The 20,186-nt window shown below is 36.7% G+C and overlaps 4 protein-coding genes across 4 annotated transcripts; all 4 read left to right on the top strand.

Moving 5' to 3' along the window:
* Positions 1-1,425: 1,425 nt before the first annotated feature.
* On the top strand, positions 1,426-3,121 carry GCK72_009669 (uncharacterized protein; the record flags this gene model as incomplete). Its single annotated transcript, XM_003112961.2, has 5 exons — positions 1,426-1,520; positions 1,575-1,787; positions 1,836-2,214; positions 2,262-2,530; positions 2,581-3,121. The coding sequence occupies 5 exons, from the start codon at positions 1,426-1,428 to the stop codon at positions 3,119-3,121; spliced, it is 1,497 nt and encodes a 498-aa protein (XP_003113009.2).
* Positions 3,122-4,074: 953 nt separating this feature from the next.
* GCK72_009668 (uncharacterized protein) lies at positions 4,075-5,592 on the top strand (the record flags this gene model as incomplete). The annotated part of the gene is made up of 5 exons (XM_003113074.2): positions 4,075-4,169; positions 4,212-4,424; positions 4,471-4,846; positions 4,897-5,165; positions 5,214-5,592. 5 exons carry the CDS (start codon positions 4,075-4,077, stop codon positions 5,590-5,592), a joined length of 1,332 nt encoding a protein of 443 aa, XP_003113122.2.
* A 917-nt stretch (positions 5,593-6,509) lies between these two features.
* Positions 6,510-11,400, top strand: GCK72_009667 (uncharacterized protein; the record flags this gene model as incomplete). Its single annotated transcript, XM_053727482.1, has 17 exons — positions 6,510-6,617; positions 6,734-6,803; positions 6,847-7,038; positions 7,086-7,296; positions 8,204-8,286; positions 8,525-8,664; positions 8,711-8,793; positions 8,839-9,033; positions 9,080-9,381; positions 9,427-9,748; positions 9,962-10,210; positions 10,357-10,483; positions 10,528-10,674; positions 10,723-10,833; positions 10,985-11,074; positions 11,134-11,246; positions 11,289-11,400. 17 exons carry the CDS (start codon positions 6,510-6,512, stop codon positions 11,398-11,400), a joined length of 2,655 nt encoding a protein of 884 aa, XP_053587059.1.
* Positions 11,401-17,916: 6,516 nt separating this feature from the next.
* On the top strand, positions 17,917-19,559 carry GCK72_009666 (uncharacterized protein; the record flags this gene model as incomplete). The annotated part of the gene is made up of 5 exons (XM_003112996.2): positions 17,917-18,159; positions 18,243-18,506; positions 18,552-19,008; positions 19,055-19,188; positions 19,299-19,559. 5 exons carry the CDS (start codon positions 17,917-17,919, stop codon positions 19,557-19,559), a joined length of 1,359 nt encoding a protein of 452 aa, XP_003113044.2.
* Between the last annotated feature and the right edge of the window lie 627 nt (positions 19,560-20,186).

The raw sequence follows: 20,186 nt of genomic DNA, 5'->3' as shown, positions 1-20,186 counted from the left end.
TGTGGATGGGTTTCTAATCTGGTTCTCTTCATCATAAACAAAAATAGTTGATCAACGAAACCTGATCTCCAATTGAAAGTCATGAGCTAAATCATGTCGAGACAAAGAGAGACAATGAATGAGGAAAGTCGATAAAAGTGGAGCATGCGGTTGGTTACCATAGTGATAAAAAGCTGCCTATGGAAAGCACAAAAGAAAAATAAAGAGATGGAAGGGAGATCAAAAGAGAAGAGGCTTTTCTGGATACCACATTGGAAATGTTGATATGATATTCGTCTGCGCTTGAGAAGATGAAAACAATCAGAATACAAGTGAATCACTGAAAAAATAGATTTTCCCTGTTCACAGATTCTAAATATATGTGAAATATGCAGGATTGCTTCCTGTAGAAGAATATACACCGGCTCATACTCTTTTACTTTTATACAATTATCCGAATTGTATCATTTCATTCTCCCTACCAACCGTATCATCTCTCTCAGGCACTCCTTCTCCCCTTCTCTATGTATAATTTCCTGTTGAATTGTTTTCCCTCGTCTTTCCCTTCTTCTCCTTATTCTTCTTCTTCTTCTCCATCACCCTTCATCTACGGCTCCCATTCGTTCCCAACAGAGAAATAGAGACGCAAGAGACGCAGAAGTTGAAAGGTTGTTGTGGCGGTGAGTATCGATTCAGCTAGCCTCACTTTTGTTTAGAAGCTCAGAAGCTCTTCGTTCTTGCCTTTTTCTGACTTTCGTGGTATTGACCGCTTGGGAATTTTTACTGTACGCTTTGCCACGTTTCCAGTTTTCCGTAGACAACAAAACACGTTTAAAGGTCTAAGGGCTACCGATTTTCTGAAAATTATCTATTTTTCAAGCCTCCTTTTCCATTACGCGTATAATAGGATCGAATAGAGGATACGAGTCAAATTTTTAACTGGTTCTTCTCTGTGAGTAAAATGATGAAATACTAGCAAAAAATCAGAAAAATGTCAGAAGACCGGGAAAGGAAAATATGGTGGGGAACCACTTTTTAGGAAACACTTTGTCTAATTTCTGGTAATAACTCGTTTTCTTTATCAATTTTCAAGAAGTCAGATGTACTTCTATTAGAGGTAATACGATTAATTAAATTACCATTAAAAACCGTAGCCAATTTGAACACTGGATTTGCTACAGTACCCCCATACAATCGCATTCTAGATTTGTTTATTGACAGGAGGACTTTCGCAACTTCAAGAGCAATATAAACTACAACAGAAAATAAGAAATGGTTTTTGAACCGATTTCAATTTGATGTTTTGGATATTTGCAATGGAAGAGATTTCATTTTCTAAAATAGCCCTGGCAAAGATCCTAGAACATTTGCTACATTATGCTTGTGTACTTCTTATATAGATTTTTTTTTCGAAATTCTAAAACAATAAGTTTATTATTATAGAAAATGGAGAAACCTGTTGATCTTACTGAGTTTCCAATCTACAATCTCGATTATGTCTCACTCAATGAGATATATAGGAATCTTACGTTAATTGATATGTAAGTTGGGTAACTTACATTTTAAGTTCAAAGAATTCAACAAAAACATTATAGATTCGAGCTGTCTTTTACAACAACTGATATCAAAAATACGCTAAAAGATGCAAGTGTTCCTGTTCAATCCATTAGAATTTCCTTCGCATCACGTCATCCGTCGATCCATTTGAAAGCACTAGGCAGTGAATTTTTATGGACTTTTGGCCGCCCAGAAAATATTGTAATTACCGGTCAAGGAGAATATAAAATCCAGCAATTCAAATTTAATTGGTAACTAATTTATTTTTATGAATAGTAGTCAATTTCAACTAATTATAGCCAAAGAAGTCGACATGGATATCACACAGAACATTTCGACGCGGAGCATGGAATGCTTGCTGTCATCAGATATCTTGTCGCTATTTTCAATTGTGCTGATTCAGTAATCAGTGAACTATCGATTGATTTGGGAGTGATTGAAGACTGTAGATCAGTCTGTGAGCAGTTCACAAAATTCAAGAGTGTTGAGAGGTTGGCAATCCATCAAAGTGTGGATATTGAGAGGAACAAACTGAACTTTGCTCAAAACTTCGAGTGGATTATGGAAAATTTGGAGATCAAAGAAGTTTATATTGGAGTTGATTTGATGGATCACAAAATGATACAAAATGAAAAAGGAGATTTCGAGATTCGTTCGTTTCCTTTGCGATTAGATAGAGTGAGTCTTTCAAATATTTGTGATACTCCTAATCCAAAATTTTATAGATTCTGAAGATGAATCATATTTGCTTAGCTCATGCTGCATGGGTTACACCTCAAGATCTTCTGAATCTTGATGTTGAAACTGCAATCATAATAAACCACCAATTTACTAATAATGATCTCAATGCATTTATGAAACAATGGCTTGAGTCGACTTCCAATAAATTATGTTGGTTAGAAGTGAAGTTGGATGAGGAAAGACACCAGAAACCAGAAATATGTAAAGACTTGGATATGCGAGAGTCAACTTACAGACAAACAAGCACGAGAATGTGAGTACTCAGAGTTTCAGTGAAACGATAGATTATCTAAAATTTTACAGTTCGTGTCCTTATCGACGAACTGACAGTGTGAAACCAATTCATTTTGATCTTCCGGCTGACACTGAACAAATCACTCGTCTTGATGGTCTTATTGCTACAGTAGCCATCACAAATGACACCTTCTTTTTCCATGTTAGCAATACCGGTCCGATTTTTGCTCCGGTTGCACAACCAGCAGAACCAACTGAGAATGAACGAGCTATCGAAGAAAGAATTCGTTTGCTCGATTTGGAGAGAATGGAAATCGAATTTGATAGACGGAACCATGAGATGGAAAGAATTTTATGGCGATTCCCTGGGCACAACCATCTCAACAATGCATTAGACGAACTTCGAGGGGATCGTGAAGCTGATGTCTTTGAACAGGAAATAAGGCGTGAAGCCATTGAAGCACAACTTGATGATCTGAGAGCGCAACTCAATCGTTTACGACGAGCTCGAAGAGCGGCTCTTCTAAACCCAATAGTAGATATACAACTCGACCAAGCAGCTATCATTGAACTAGCGAGACAACACATTGAACAGCAGATGCGGCAATGATATTCTATATTGAAATTCTGCTGTAGGAAATTGAATCTCCTATCATTTTTCTATTTTTTTGTTGTTGTAAATGGCATTAATTGATTAACCATAGCATGTGAATAATCATTATATGAAGAGATATTTTTAGAAATATACTGTGAGCCTTTGTCATTTTTCGCTTTTCAATCCTGGATCTGAATAATAATATGTTTAATTAATTGGCATACTTGAGACCCCACAAATTCCGAGGAAAAAAAATACTGGGAAACGAACTCCTGGGAAAAAGGCGGGGCCAAGCGCGCTGATTGGCTACAAAATGCTAATTAGCAAGATTTCGTAACTGATTAGCCAATCAGCGTGCGCGCTTAGCCCCGCCTTTTTCCCAGGAGTTCGTTTCCCAGGAGTTTTTTTCCTCGGAATTTGTGGGGTCTCGCATACTTGCTGAATAATTCACTTTTCAAGCTTCAAAGTTTTTCGTTCCTATCGTTTCAAGAAATTTCCTTTTTTCCGCATTCTCATCAGATTTTCAGTGAAAAGTTTTTCACAAAGAGGTAGAATTTTGTTCCAAGTTACAGTACTCTCACACGAGTGGTCTCGTAGCGACATCGTGCCGATTTACGAAGGGCTAGTAGTAAACACATTTTTATTTTAGGCAATACTTTTCTAGAATTTCTCATAAGAAAAACAACTGTATTTTTTCTAGTTTTTAAAAATAGAATTTTTATCGATAAAAACGTTATTCAATTGAATTCAAATTCAAAATCGTTTTAACGTTTTATAAAGTTCTTACTATTAGAAGATAACACGTATATCAGTGAAAACTGAATTTGCGGGGCAAATTATTTTATAACGTGTCACGTGGAGTTCGAACTGAAACGAGCTCTACGAACGATTTTAGATTTACTCCCCTTTTTGAAACAGTTCTTTTCGCTGTTAAAAGCACCTCGTATTTTAGCAAATTAATTACAGAAATGCCGGTCAATATCGAAAGTGATGTGTTTCCGTTTCATAAACTGGACAGTGTTGGATTGCAAGAAGTATTAAAACACTTAACGTTGATGGACGTGTAGGTGGTTCTCGTTGTCTGTCATTCGTAAAATACTTTCAGATTTGAATTGTCCTACACTACGGCCAATGTTAAAAATGTTCTGGGTGAAACAAGTCAGCCAATCAAAGCGATAAAGATTTCATACAACTCGAATCAGCCATCAATTGAAATAGCTTCAGGCACGAGCACATTTCTTTGGACTTTCGGTTATCCAGAGGGTGTCGAAATGAGTGACGCCGGGGAATACAAAGTTGGTCGCTTCCTGTACAAGTGGTAAGATTTTAAAGTCATTCAAGGAAAGACATTTTATTTTTTGCAGTATGAAAAGCGAAAACGGAATACATACCGATCACTTCGATATTGAGCAAGGATTTATCGCTGTTCTCAAATATATTTGTTCGGTATTCAACTGTTCCAATGCGGTTATTAGCGAATTGATAATCGATTTGGGAGTCATTGAAGATTGCAGAACAGTTTGTTCTCATTACACTGGGTTTAAAAGTATCGAACGACTAGCTATTTATCAAAGCGTTCCAAATCATGTTGCAATTTTGAGTTTTGGGATGAATTTTGATTGGATCCTGACCAACCTAATTCCAAAAGACATGTTCCTTGGAATTGGTGTCACTGAGCACGTTTTGACTCCAAGGTTGGACACTTTTGATCTTCTTCCGACTCCGAAGCGATTCAACAAGGTGAGCTAGGAGCAAGGCTTTCTTCCTTATTGATTTGTAATCCTTCACAGATACTCGATCTGGACCATTTTGGTATGAGTGAAAGCGAATGGATCACTAGTGAAGATTTCCTGAATCTCAATCCCAAAACGGCAATTCTGATGAACACTTCTTTAACCGATGAGGATATTAACTTGTTCATCAAACAATGGCTCAATTCCACATCTGATAAATTGGAGTGGATCGAAGTTCAAGTTCAAGGAAGAAATCTCAGCAAAGAAAGTATTTTGGCAGACCTGCAAGTACAAAGAGACGACTACCATTTGCAAAATTCGAGATGGTAACACGGAAAAGCAGTTTCTGTTTGATTTTTACTATTGTTTTGCAGCTCAAGTATATATCGCAAGTTCGAAACTTCACAAGTAATTCCATTCATTTTCCCACTCGATTCGAAGAAGGTTTCACGAGCCAACAACGCCGGCGCGGCTACGATTTCCATTTATAGAAACACTTTCTTCTTTCATGTCAAGAATGATGGACCAATCACTCCTCAGTTAGAAATGTTCCTTCCAGAAAGACGACGCGAGGCAGTTGGAATTTTTTTGAATGGAAACGGTATTGTTGCAAATGAGGTAGAACATGCTGGGTTCCAGTTCCAAAACCAGATCGGTCCGCGTGATGAAGTGTTTCCGTTGAGACAGATGGTTCAAATGGAACTAGAAAGGTTTGAGCTTCGTCGTTTGAGAGGACAACCTAACGAAGTTTAAATTAGGTGATCTAATTCAAGTAAAGAACCTCTATCACCTGTTGATTATTCACCTTCCCTTTTTGTCAACTATCCCCACTCTTGTTTTTGTTGCATTGTTCTGTTTTTTATGTTATAGCTAAATTGTTTTTTTGTTTTTTGTTTGTGCTGGCCCATTGTTATATGGATGATAAAATCTTGTCAAATGGTAAAGGCGTGGCGAACTTTCTCATGAAAAGTCATCTGATTAGGAAAATAGTACGGAAGCTCTCCTGATTAATTAGATGACTGAAACAGAACATCGTAAGATTCAGGCAACACTCAAGGATAATACAAACTCTAAATATGCGGTTCATTGATAATCTAGGTTAGAAATATAAATTCACAGACTGTATCCCTAAAAAAGAGAAGACACGATGAAGACATTAGAAGACTTTCTGGAAGCCGTATCGCCTCAAAAAAGAAGGAAAAGTAACTTTACGAAAGCCTCTTAATAAATAATTTGTGATAGTTTCAACTCGCAAAAACACATCTATTTGCTATTTGTCCCTTCTCGGAGAATAGGAGGGCGACGTTTTTAGAAATTCCAAATTGATCGACCCCAGGGGACCGTCTTCTTTCTTCTACGAATTGGGAGAGAAATGCTTTCTGCGCCCTTCTTAATCCTTTTTTTGTGATTTCTTTCAAGAAGAAATCGAGCGTCTTGTCCCCCTGACTTTGGGATGGGGGCCACCGTTTCCGGTCGCCGGACTCTTTCCTTTTTTGGTTCAAAAGAATGCGCCGCCTTTATTTGGCTGTTGTGACTCTCAAATTTTCCGAGCCATTTAACATTCGATGCTCATCAAAACGCAAAGATTTATTGGTTTACATCGGCATGACTTTTCCTTTTATTTTCCGCTTTTCTCCAGTTCTCGACTTGATTTTTTTTCCCATTTTCAGATGATCACGTTAATAAGAAAAGACGTTGATATTGATAAACCATCCAGTTCTGAAGTTGGAGTATTTGTATCAAAAAGAGCTGTTTTTCCGTTTGGAAACAAGAATGAGGTAATCTTAAAACATCTTCTTACTTTTTACTAATCTGCAAGTGTTCCAAATCTTACTAATGTTTTACACACACAGTAATTCAAGTTTCGGAATGTATTCGACAACCTAATTTTCAGATAATAAAAGTTTGGTGGAAATTTGAAAAACCAGAAAACTGTCTTGATTGGATTGGTCTTTTTGATAATAGTAAGTTCTTTTTCCAACCGTCTCGACAATATTATAATTTCAGATGATTCCTCATTTTATTTGGATCAAAAATCACTTCGTCAACATATTTCTCCAGTAGTTTTTACATTGACAACGAAGAATCTATTGAATGCTTCTGAAGTTTATTTTGGACTTATTGATGGAATGACTGGAAGAATGTTGGCAAAATCAGAGAATGTTGAAATATGTAGATCAGCTTCACTCGTTATTCATGGTATTAACGGGAAGACAAAAATAGTTTAAAAGTTGAAAAGTTTTCAGAACTAAAAAAGCCAGACAATATTTGTGTTTATTTGAATACAAGTGATGGAAGAGTCGAAATTCCAAAAAAGAAAAGTTATTCGAAAAAAAATGCCAGTTTCAGTTCGAATCAAAGTAGATTTGATTTCAATTTCGAAGTGGACGATCTTCATATTTCATTAGTTGAAGAAGTTGAAATGGATAACTTTGATCATTTTATTTCCTCGAATCAGTAAGTTTTATCTCATGAAGTTTTTGATCTAGAGTTAAAGACCTTTCTACTAACAAAGCAGTGGCCTACGAATTAATAGAGTTTCAGTCAGGGAGGAAGTATTCTTGAATTGCTGAAGTCGTGGGGTTTTTTAATTACCTTAATAACAATATGGACAGAACGTTGAGTCTGGCTTGGCTCATTTCAATTACTTGAAAAACTTGAAAATGTCTTCAGAGCGTCAGTCTTCAACCTTACAAGTGCTGGAAACTGTAACATAACTTGATTTCAACTAGATTTCCCACTAAAACGTTGAGCCGAATTAATATTTTTTCCGATTGAACTCTGATATTGATGATGTTCCTTGCTTTTCTCGCTGAGCTTATGATTTCAATTGTTAATCTCTGAAATTCTTCGAGAAAACAAATGGATTCCACGTGAATTTTGGAAGCTCTTTGTATTTCGATTTGATTAATGAAAAACGGAGCTGTCCTTATCGAATTAAAATAAAATGAATCAGGAACCTCGACCCATGATCATTCCTCCTTGCGGAAACTAGTGTAAAATGCATATTTCGAATGCTTATTTAATCGAAAAACAACAAAATCAAAAAACAACAAAAGACAACTCTGTAACTTTTTCTAATTCTGTTTTCGAATATTTCCGAGATAAGAGTGTCACATTACACTCAAATTGTCTCCCCCCAATCCTTCCCTTTCTCCTTTTCAAACTCTATTCTCTGTCCATCTCAGCTCCATTTTACATCTGTGAAATGTCAAGATTCATAGCCTCAGATATTGTCCCTTGAGACCAGTTGGACCGAGTCGTTTTTCCACTTTGAGCATGTTCAATGTCCTCATTCTGGGCACCAAATTTTCTTCTTTTCTCATTTTTTCCCGTTTAATGAGGTCGTTTTTTCAATTTGCAGACTCCAGGACAACTATATCCAATCAAAAAGTTTCTCTCACAACCACATCGTAGACGTAGTTTTCAGCATTGAACCGAAATCAAGTGAGTTTTTTTTATTGATAATTAGAACAAGAGAAAAAAGGGAGGAGAGAATGTGTACTCTTCTGAAAAGTTCTGTAATTAGAGAAGTTCATTCAAATAAAAGTACAAATGTGATGAGTCTTAAGTGCATACCAGAGTCTGAAATTTCAATTATTTTTTTCAAATGTGTATCATGACTGACTAGCATATTTGGAAAGTTCACATATACGATCGCATTAAAAAAACTCTTAATCTTCAGGCCAAAAAGTATTGAATATAATGGAGATCGCATCTTCAAGTCAACCACCTTCTGAATCCCAATGGAAAACATATGTGGATACAAAGAGAAGAAAGTTTTATGTGAATCACGTCACGAAAGAAACAAGATGGACGAAACCGGTGAGCTGTTTCAAAAAATGCTCAATAATATTCAGTACATATTCAGGATGTTTTGAATAACAATCACATTGAACCGAGAGCTCCAATACGTCAATCGTTTGGGGATAATTCAGCTTCTCCTAGAAATAGGTAGAAGATATAATCTATTTTAAGCATTCAAACTGATGTTTTCAGTTTCATAACACCTCGAAGAACAATAACTGTGCGATCAGCTGGAGATCCAAAAAGTGATTTGATTCAATTTTTCCAACGGGATGAATTCAAAACTGCCCTTTATGAGAATCAAGACGCTATGAAAATTTACAATGAATGCTCTGTAGTTCGACATGCAGTTCATAGGATTCAGAAAGATTCAGACCCTCCTTCAAAGTGAGTTATTTTTTAAGTTTTCAAGATTATTTCCAGCCCCATTCAGATTTGAAAACCAACCAATCTTCGTTCGATTCGCCAACTCATTTGCTGATATAACTCAACCATTGCCATCTGGATGGGAGTGTATCACAATGAATAATCGAACTGTTTTTCTGAATCATTCGATCAAAGAAACTAGTTATTTTGATCCAAGAATCAGAAGATTTGAAACAAAAACATCAAGAAGAGGTCGAAGTGTTCCAAGTAGAAGTTCAAATCAATTCAAGAACAAAATAGATCACGCATTGATCAGCAAATGCGAAGATTTGCGGAAAATTGCTCAGGATAATTTTCCGCAAATTGCAGGTGAATCAGAACTTATTTGAATAAAACAGCTAGTTTTAATTTCAGAGAGAATCAGCAAAAAGTTGATGTTAATAGAAAGATTTGGTGGATTGGCAGTGGCAAGTCTTGCAAATGATTTGGATATAACTCTGGCACTGAGTATGCTTGATGCTAATAATGAAAAGTTGAAACAAACGGAAGAAGGGGATAAAATCAAACTGTTCTATGAAGAGATAAAAAAAGAAAAGCTGGGAAAAGGACCAAGTAGACTCTGTTGGAAAGTTTCTAGAGATCGACTATTGGAAGATGCATTCCGGGTTATTTTGAATGTTGATCCTTTCGTTCTTAAGAAGTCACGGTTGCATATTCGTTTCGAAGGAGAACTCGCGTGAGTTTATTTTTTTGTTCGAAAAGATTTCTTGTAGAAGTCCGTATTCATCTTCTATGACAAACCCTGATTTGTCAAAGCTCTCTTGAAAATGACTTCTGCTTTTCGATTTCCCCTTTCGCACCTGAATGATCCTAAATCGAAGATCGACACCGAGAACATCTTGTGATTCTCAATATCTACTAGATACAAGAAAATTTATGATCTTTACAGTCTCGACTATGGTGGTCTATCACGAGAATTTTTTATTCTCTTGTCTCGTGAAGTTTTCCATCCAAACAACGGATATTTTGAATACGAAGGAACTGATTATCATCTGCAATTGAGATCACGTGAATGTGATTCTGAAAAAGAGAAAAAATGGCTGAAATTATGTGGAAGAGTTCTTGCGTTAGCAATTGTTCATAGATGTTATATCGATGTTTTCTTCTCCAATATTTTCTACAAATTCCTTCAGAAAAAGTAAGTTCGTTGAACACTTTCTCGGTACAATTTTAATTGAAAGTTATATCTGTAAACCAGTTTAATCATCCCTTATCAGATAGAATTCTGGTTTTTATTGTTTATCAGAAGACCATATTTTTTACTTTCCGAAAAAAAATTTTCAGGTCAATTGACCTAATGGACTACAAACAATCAGATGCTGAATTCTATAAAAGTATGAATTGGCTGCTGGAAAACGACGTTGACGGCCTTGAAATGTCTTTTGTCTACAGTAGTATGGTCAATGGAAAAGTGTGTGACCTCATTCAAAATGACTAATTGTTTTGTTGTTTCAGCTAACCGAACTCGAACTTTTGTCCGGTGGAGAATCGAGAAATGTGACGAATTCCAACAAGACAGAATTCATAGAATTGATGTGTCAGAAGAAGGCGATCCGTGGGATTGAAAAACCATTGAATATTCTTTTGGAAGCATTTAATCAGGTTTTATTACACTGAAAGAGGCAGAATAAAAAAAAATAGTATTTTCAGATTCTGACAGTGGATCTTTTGAGTTCGTTACATGCCTCCGAACTGAAAAGAATACTCAGTGGATCACTGGAATTAGATCTGAATGATTGGAGAATTAACACAATTTACAAGGTTCGCAGAATACACAAACTCCATTTATTTCTCCTCCGTGACCATTACAAGTCACCGTGAGAATTCTTCCTCGTTCTTCGTCTTATTCTTTTTCTCTAATCTTTTGAGATCGACACCTCTGTCGTCACGAAAAGTGTTTGATTTATTGCAGGGAGGATACTCGGACTGTCACATTGTGATCGAATGGTTTTGGGAAGTGATAGAGACAATGACCAATCAAGAGAGATTTGATTTGCTTCTGGTGAGAGAGAACAATTTTCAAAGACTTTTTGATCTATTTCCTTCTTCTCCTCTTTCTAGTTTGTCACCGGCAGTTCTTCAGTTCCTTTCGAAGGATTCTCAGCGCTACGTGGAAATGATGAGATCAGTAAATTCTGTATCGAGAAGTGGGGAGATGCCACGTCATTACCTAGGTACTGTAAATCTTCAGAAAGCAGTTTGAAAGATATTTTCAGAGCTCACACCTGCTTCAATCGACTTCAACTTCCTTCTTATAACACCAAACAGAATTTGAAATCGAAATTACAACAAGCGATTCTGAATGGAATGAGTTATTCGATTGAATAAAAGCAGCAAAGCAATACAATCTATAAGACTTCAACGATTGAAATTTTACGTCTTTAGTGTCACTTGACCTTCAATCACAATTCTTTTGTGAGAAGAAGGACGGTGTCATAGAATCACTGTATTCATGCTTTTTCTTCTTTTTTTCTTGCAAAAGATGCTGTTGTTAACCCTCAGTGTCCGTCCACACTACTGGTTTTTCCATTGGTCTCTCTTTTAATGAAGCTTTTGCATGTTATTATTGAAAAGAATTATTCAAAAATCTGATTCTGAAGACGAGCCGTCTTAATGACTCATTTGATAAGAATATGAATGTAAGATCCTTGCAAAGATCATCTATGAATGATAATATCTTTTGAAAATCGCGCATTGAAATACAATCATAAAACATAAAACCTGTGGAGAGAAATGAGACAAAGAGATGATTAATGGATGTGATCTCTAAAAGTTGCATGCATTGATAACCACTCGATATTCTATTCTATCCCTGTGGCTGATAGAATTTGAGTAAGAGAAGGCAGATGGAATGTTGAAAATTAAAACTTGACAAAAACTTTTAGAAGCGCCAACTAGAAAAATTCAATAGACTTCAATGTTTCAAAAATATTTTGGTAGATCTTTAGAAGCAACTTTGAACCAATTTTCTGATTTGAATTTTGTAGCTCATGTGTTGACCCTAATAAGTAGATTCATGAATATGTAATTCAATTCAATTATCAGTTCACCATCACATATTTTGAGTCTCAGGAATGTAAAACCACTTCAGAAAAACTAGAGCTTTTCCATAAATCCGAGAAAAAACGACCAGAAAAACAGACTTGTGTGAAGTGTCGTACTGTCATAAAACCTTTGGTTAACCTCTCATTTCCAGTGTTCCTCGGTGATATATAACTGGTTTCTCATTTATCCTTACCCTCTCTTTCCTCTCTTCGTGTTCCTCTTTCTCGAGACAGATAAACAATCCGTACTGTGTTTTTGTGTGTCTTGAAAACTGAACTCTTCTTCACTCTCATAATCATCCCGAGTGGATCCGATTATCATGCCAGTTTGACACTCGGAAAGCTGTTTAACAAGCATATGTTTTGTTGATTATTGCTCACTGGTAGGCTCTTTTTCTCCCCTTTTCTTCAATTCTTAACCGGTTTTTCGTTCACGTTTTTCACGCACTTCACCTCTATTCCAACTGCGCTCCCGCTGCTTGTCAAAAAAGAGTGTTTGTGCTCGAAAGAGAAAGAGAAAAAGAGTTCCTTTTTTCTGTATCTTCTCATTTTTCCCGCCTTCTGCCCTGTCACCTTTGCGCACGCGCACTCATTAATTTGCTTGTCTCTTTTCAAAATTATCTACATGAAAATGAAAGAAGAATCCTCCTTCGTCCGTTTTCACCATCTCCATATCGTCGACGTCGTCGTCGCGTGTCGTCTTCTTTTACGTCGCCGTGTAACCCGTTCTCTCTCTCTCCATATTCCCCCTATACTAATCATTATCCTCTTTCTCTTTTCTCTCTATCTTCTTTTCTAGTCCTTATCTAACAAATCAGTTTCAGTAGATCAACTTCAGGCCAATGTACTTTGAGAAACAAGAGTACAGCTTTCATGAAATCTAGGTTTTTCGAAATTTGGGAGTTCTTTCTGATGGGCGGAGCCAAAATCCAAAGTGAGATGAATCCTGGTCACATCCCTTTTTTGATACAGACTGGAATTTTCGAAAAAAAAAACTAAATTCGAACTCCCAATTCACTTCGTTCCAGAACATAAAATTTCGATTTCTGCAAATTGCAGCCCTTCCCAAAATCAGTCATTCAGTCATCAATTGTTTTTGTTTTTTCCATGCATTCTATTCTTCTCAACTCGTTATCAGTAAATATCAGCATTTGTTTCATGTAAGTGAAACGTCCCGCTGTGAGAAAAAAAAAGAAAAGAAGACGTTGGAGAAGAAGACGGAGAAGGCAAATGGCTGAAAAGTGAATAGAGTGATTGAATCGAGTGAGAATCGTTTTGTGTAATGCAAATGTAGAGAAAATGTATAAACAGTGTGTCACCTCCTCCTTCTTTTTCCGTTTCACAAACAATTACTCTCACTACAAGAAGGCAGAAGCTTACTACTACAACTTACCCTTTTTTCGAAATTTCAGATTCGAAATTTCGATTTCTATCTTTCCCAACCCTCAGCTTTTGCTTTCTAAATTCTTTTTTTTCACTTTTTTCTCATCAAACATAAATTCAAGAACGTTCATGTCAATGTCACACATTCTTCGATTCTTTTTATGACCTTTTTTATTTCTTCTTCTCTTCTAAATGTCCTGAAGTGATACCTGAACTATCAACATGTTCCTCGACGGAAATTTTATTTAAAGGATGTTAAAATGGAGTAAAATTGCGAAACTCTTTAACAACAATTCATGTGAGCCATTTGCATCATTCTTGTCCTAACTTCTCAAGATGACCTACTTTGGGAAGGTTACGGTACCATAAGTATGACTTCTTTTGTGTATCAAAAATCATACAATTTCTGCAAAATTTTCATGGACCTCCCAGTGTCCATCTTGATATGTCTGCATTATGATGATGTATTTCCAGCATACACCATGTGATATTGTTTTGTTTTTGCAGAGTTTTCAATAGAAACCATACTCAAAAACAACTGTTTTCTAAACCCATCACGTGGATCATTCTTACATTAAATTGCTGCAGTTTCAGATCTCTGGCATTTCATAACTTTTTGTAAGAACCTGAAGTTCTCTATAGTCGACATTATGCTTTTTGACAAATGAACTCACGAATGGCACCTTCTCACGATATTTCATTTTCACCAACTTCTGCGTTCTTTTTTCTCTGGAGTACACCCGAAAGGAACGTTAGAGTACTGTAGTCTTTCCACCACCTGACTATATCTGATTCGATCATTCTCTGTGCTACTCAATGCCCCTAGACTACGTGACACCTTTTCGTTTCCCAAAAAGTTTGAATCTTTGAACTCAAAACAACCCGTGTAATCCCGTTCATCCGTTCGAAATAATGAAGTAAACCATTGAAACAGTCTAGATCTTTAAAAGTGCCAGAACCCAGTTTTCGATATCATTTTTAGTCCCAAAACTTGTGCATTTTGATTTCTAAAACACTTTACAGTTATCTAAAATAACACTGCAAAAAAGTGTAATCAAACCTTTTTTGTTTTGTTTTTCAAAAATACACACTGCCAATCAGTCACTTATCAAACAGTTCAAAGTCTATCTCAACTTGTAAACACTGTATTTTTAAAATGAGCATGACGTACTCTAGTACAGTTTACCTATAGGTCTTTATAAAGAGTATATCTCAGTTCTCTCAATTCTCTTTTTTCTTTTGCTTATTTGTACTCCACAAAACAATCATTCTTATCTGACCGATCAATGATAACTGAGTTTGGCGCAGAGTTGAAGTCAAACAAAACAGAGAACATGTGGCGTATATTTTGATGAATAGCAGTGGAAATCCTCATTGTAAGAAGACGTGTTTCCGGTGTGATTCAGGTACTTAGCTGTGAGGATACTACCATTCCCTCAATGGCATTGTATTCTCAGTTCGAATAATTTTTTCTTGAACTAGTATTATCTGATGAGTTTATTCCATTCAGCTTTGTTCTTCAACCTTGAGACGTTCTAGCTTCGCGAGTATATATTTCATTTCCCTATCTTCTTACTGAATCAGTTTAAAAAAAATGAAAAATGCCGCATTTAAAATAGGGCGCAACTAATTTCAGATTTGGTCTTAAAATATCAGAAATGTTCCAACTAGATGTGAAATAACAATTATATTTCAATACAGATTCTGTCTTTCTTCTAACTTATATCAATGCATCAGCTTTTTTTCTGATTGCGAATATATTTTTCATTTTGTTCAAAAAAATTCTGATTAAACCTAAAAATGCCTCCAGCCCGTCTACTATTTATAATTTTCATTCCCCTTATAACTCCTCCGCATTTGATTTTTGTTGCAGTTTCAGATCAGAATCTTCCCATTTCTCTCTTAGATTTCAACCCCCGTAAATCAGTTATCAGTTGTCTCCGTCGCCTACGCTTCTCTCAAATTTCTCCGATTTTGATCTTTAGCGAAATGTGCTCCGAATGGTTGAAACTTTTGATCGTATGCTTAATTCATTTCGTTATCTTATCAGTGAAATTTGTCTTTATCACTATAAAATAAGTTCCCTATTTTCTCTTGATTCCACGATTTCAGATTGACTTCTATCAGTCTTCTTTTATCAATTGATAAGACATTGAGCCTGAAAGTATCGAAAGTCAGGTATACAGTTCAAAAGGGGGACTTCTTGGACTTATGCTATTCAATTATTTCGAAGTCTCCTGCTTCTTTCCAATTAATAATTACACTCTGACATTCATATATCGTAATCCTAGTCTTAAATTTCGAATCTCTGGTCTTTAAAGTTGCGAAATGATTCAATTAAAATGCCCATTATCGCTTAATAATGATACCATTAAAGCGTCCTTTCCATCTCCATCTCTTCCAAAAGAAACATGTTTTCTGTCTGAAACTTCCGATTTGCTTTCCAAGTAGACATCTTGTTTACTGAAATTGGAACTTTTTTGCAAAAAGAGTCAGCTGGAGAAATTAGACAGATTTCCTGTCTTTTCCATATCAAATTTCATTCCCATTTTTTGGCCAAAGACATCTCGTCACTCAACTAATTCACATTCTTGGGATGACTAATAAAACTTAGGGCCGACGATAGAGGAGAAGTCGTTAGTGATAGTCAAGTCTTTTTTCTCTCTACTAATATGAATGTTATTCTCATGTCCTGTTTAAGCTTCTCCTTCTCCTTCTTTTTCTTCCTTCATCTGCTTCTTCTTCTCTCGTGACGTAATTCAACTTTGACCTCTTCTATAACTGTGTAATAACATCAACGTCTTCTGAATCTCTTTGTCGGCATTCTTTTGTTAATTCAATGAATTAGTGACACTGATAACCTAGATATTAGAGTATCTACCTATCTGCAGATCATCGATCAAAACTAGAAACTAGAAGTTACCTTTTCAGAAAATGAAACTCGTCGCTCACTCAGAGCAGTGATTAATTTCTAAAATTGCAATTAAAATTACCGATTCATCGAATTTAAACTTGTTTTCTATGGTTTTAGTATTTCTAGGAAAAAGTGTTTGGTCTCCTGTTTGCCCAAGTGATGAAAAGTTAAACACAACCTCCTTTTCACCACCACAAATCTGGTTTTTGTTTTACTTTCTGCCTAGAAGAAGCCTATTTCACAAAACTACCAGTTGTAGTTCGACGTTTCAAAACTATCATCATTCTATTTACGTTCACTTTTCAATAAACTCTCACAATTCCTCCTGGAAACTGAATTAGACATTGAAACTGACGTGCCTTTTTGTGAGTTTTTAAGCTTCATCATAGGAGACTTGCTAGAAACATTTCGAGACTTTCTCTAATGACTAAGACTGGTCGGGTTATGTTGAAACTTGTACGCAATACTTCGTAGGAATCTTTATTACTACCGTATCCCTCTTCCACCTCAATCAGAATCCTCTCTGATTCTCGAACTTTTTGAAGAAACCTTTGTTAAAGGTATCGAACACCATGACAACACATAAATTGGGGTACCGCCCGAAAACGAAACCGCGAGTCATTCCATCACATTTTTGTTCGAATTGTCTTGTTCCCTACAGAATGGCACGTGGTACAGTCAATGGGTTCACTGAATTGCATTTGCGTGTGCGGGGGGAAGACGATAACAATCGACGTCTTCTTGTACCCGAAAATCGAAAACAATTGTACCCCCGACCACCGTCTTTCTCAAGTTTTGAACAACCGCCAAGAAGTTTGGCGATCAAAAATTTGTAGGTTCTGTCATGTACGTAACAATTCTTCTTTGAAATAGAGTGGGTGGGTTCTCTGACATTCTTAATCTCATTAATCCGAATATTCAAGAAATCATTAGTACAGTACCCAAACAACTAATTGATGTCATTCGTCCACTGAAACCGTCTCTTCCAATCTTTAGACGTCAGAATATTTTTTTGGAGGCATGTAGCATCATAATAAATATGTGACAGTGATAGCAAATACACGCCGAAAGATCACTGACTGTCTACTAACAATGAGAACGTTTTGGTTTTCATCCACGTGTTCTCAACGAGTTTCATGTCGTCGTCTCTTTGGAATTCCAGACCACGCCCACTTTTTTTCGAGATAAGAAAACAAAGAAAAAAAATCATTGAGCACACCTTCTGGCACGCGTCGAATGAATCAAAAAGTGACAGACAATTATAGTTTGCACTCTTCTTTTTCTTCTTCTCCTTCTGCTTCTTCCTACGTAATTTCCGTTGGTCTTCATACGTATTGCTCCGATTTCTCTCTTATCTTTATTGTTTTCCAACTCTCTGAATTCTTTCTTTGTTACTATATAAACATTCCGAAGTCAACCAAACGTCCTGTTTCTTTTCAGTTCAAAATTACGCGACAACCAACACATTCGTCTCCCGGTGCATCCGGTACCAACAATACACCAATGACTCTTCCAGTTCTTGCAAAGAAAATGAAGAAGTTGGCCTCACTTCAATTCTTCAATTTGAAACTTTTATTGAATGGAGAGTCGAGTCGTGGCTTCTCAAAATTCAAGAAGAATTATAAGTTGAAGGCCGAATTGGGAAGAGGAGGATTCGGAGTAGTCTACAGAGCAGTCAGAACATGCGACAACACTTTGGTAGCTGTCAAATTCATCGAAAGAAGTAATGTCAAGGAATGGGCAAGAGTGAGTTGTTGAATTCAGACAGGACTACTGTATCCAGTCTGTCCTCTTCTCAGTCTAGCCTCTTCAATTCCTTCTTCTTGCAGATAAACGGAGAACAAGTCCCAATGGAAATCTGTATGCTTGCCAAATGTTCGAAAATTCGTGGAGTAATTCGTCTTCTGGATTGGTACAGTATCCCAGAGGGCTTCCTAATTGTGATGGAACGTCCTTATCCCTGTATCGATATGTTTGATTTCATCAAAGGACAAGGAAAAATTAGCGAAGAGATGGCGCGTTTCTTGTTTCGACAAATTGCAGTGACAGTCCATGAATGCGTTCAAAATCGAGTTCTTCATAGAGACTTGAAGGTAATTTGAGTAATTTGAGAAAGGCATTCAAAGAATTGTGTTTAGGACGAAAATGTAGTCATTGATCTGGTAACTGGATCAACAAAACTCATCGATTTTGGTGCTGCTACCGTACTCCGAAGAAGTCAATATTCAGATTTCCAAGGAACAAGACTCTATTGTCCTCCGGAATGGTTCCTACATTCTCTCTATCTTGGACGAGAAGCCGCTGTCTGGTCATTGGGTGTACTACTGTATAACTCACTCAATGGTCGACTACCATTCCGAAATGAGAAGGACATTTGCACCGCCCATCTTCTGGGTCCACTTCCATTCTTTGTTCCCGTCAGTGCAGAAGTCAAAGACCTTATTAGCAAGTGTCTGACATTCGATCCCTTCCAAAGATGCTCTCTAGAAGCAATTCTGAATCACCCATGGATGAAACAGCCATCTTTATCCTGGGAACTATTGACAAAGAACAAGAACCAGAAGAAAACAACTGAGAAAATGGACAAGTCAGATGGTTCGTTCATATTATTAAAGGTCATAAATACATTTCATATTTCCAGATCATCATAGTGAAACACTTGGAGAGCAATCAGAAACTGAAGAAGAGAGAAGCCATCCAACTACAGTTTCTGTTTGTAATCAACCTGGAAGTGCTGATGAGGGCGTTGGTTCATCAGCAAGCTCCTTGCATACGGTATGTTTTTTGATCTCCGAAAATATCATTCTTAAAATAGTTTTTGATGAAAACGGAGTGTTTCCAGCCACTACACCAAAGTTTACAACTTTACAATTTTCTTTTTCCAGCCTCCGAAAAAGCAGCACAAAGAGCATCGCATGGCGAAGACATCACTGCTGGCTCCGCCCACTTCTATCGAAATGAAAGCAGCTGTTCAAGCATCGAAAACGCCCACACAGTTCAATGTTCATACAGCATTAAAAAATCAGAGACAAATCAAGAAGCATCACAGCCCGCAGGCACCGAACTCAACCGTATTGACTGCTTTGCGTCGAGCAATGTCAAGAGAAGCACAAAATCGAATTAGCGGAGTCTTTTCGCAAGACTAGGAGAAGTCAGAAGAACTGGTTCTGGTGAAGAACTTTCGGACTTTCGGATCATGGATCCCAACATGTTTATGTACAAATTTTGACCTATCTAACTACACATTTCTCGACGAACAAAGCCTCTTAGCTTTCGATATTGTCTTTTTTCAATTGTTTCTTTCATTTCATTGCTTTACCCCCATCCCATCAATTCTTTCACTTCTTCCCCACCAACCAATGCCCCCGACTTGCGTTACAAACTGTACCGGACACTACTTTCATTTAAAAAATGACCAAAACCTTTTCTCTCTTTGGGTACTTCTTCATGATTTTCCGATGATGACAAATATTTTACATTTGTTTGATAGTGAATAAAGATATGACATTTCTTTATGATGATGTGGAAAAACTGGAATTTAAGACAAAAAAAAGGAACTGTGTGAGAGGGGAAAAGTCACGGGGAAAGAGAAAATAAATAGAAACTGAAATAAAAAAGACAAACAACTCGAACAGTGGAAGAGGGTTAAAATATGAGGAAGGCAACTGGATTTCTGATTCCAAGTTCTTTTTTTGTGGCACAACTTTAAGTTTAAAATTAGAAAAATGTGGAGAACCGGGAAGATTGTTGTGATAAATGGCGTTCGTTCCCTG

This window comes from Caenorhabditis remanei, chromosome III (genome assembly GCF_010183535.1).
Source record: "Caenorhabditis remanei strain PX506 chromosome III, whole genome shotgun sequence".
Classification (NCBI taxonomy): Eukaryota; Metazoa; Nematoda; class Chromadorea; order Rhabditida; family Rhabditidae; genus Caenorhabditis; species Caenorhabditis remanei.
This window is presented reverse-complemented; position numbering and strand designations above follow the sequence as displayed.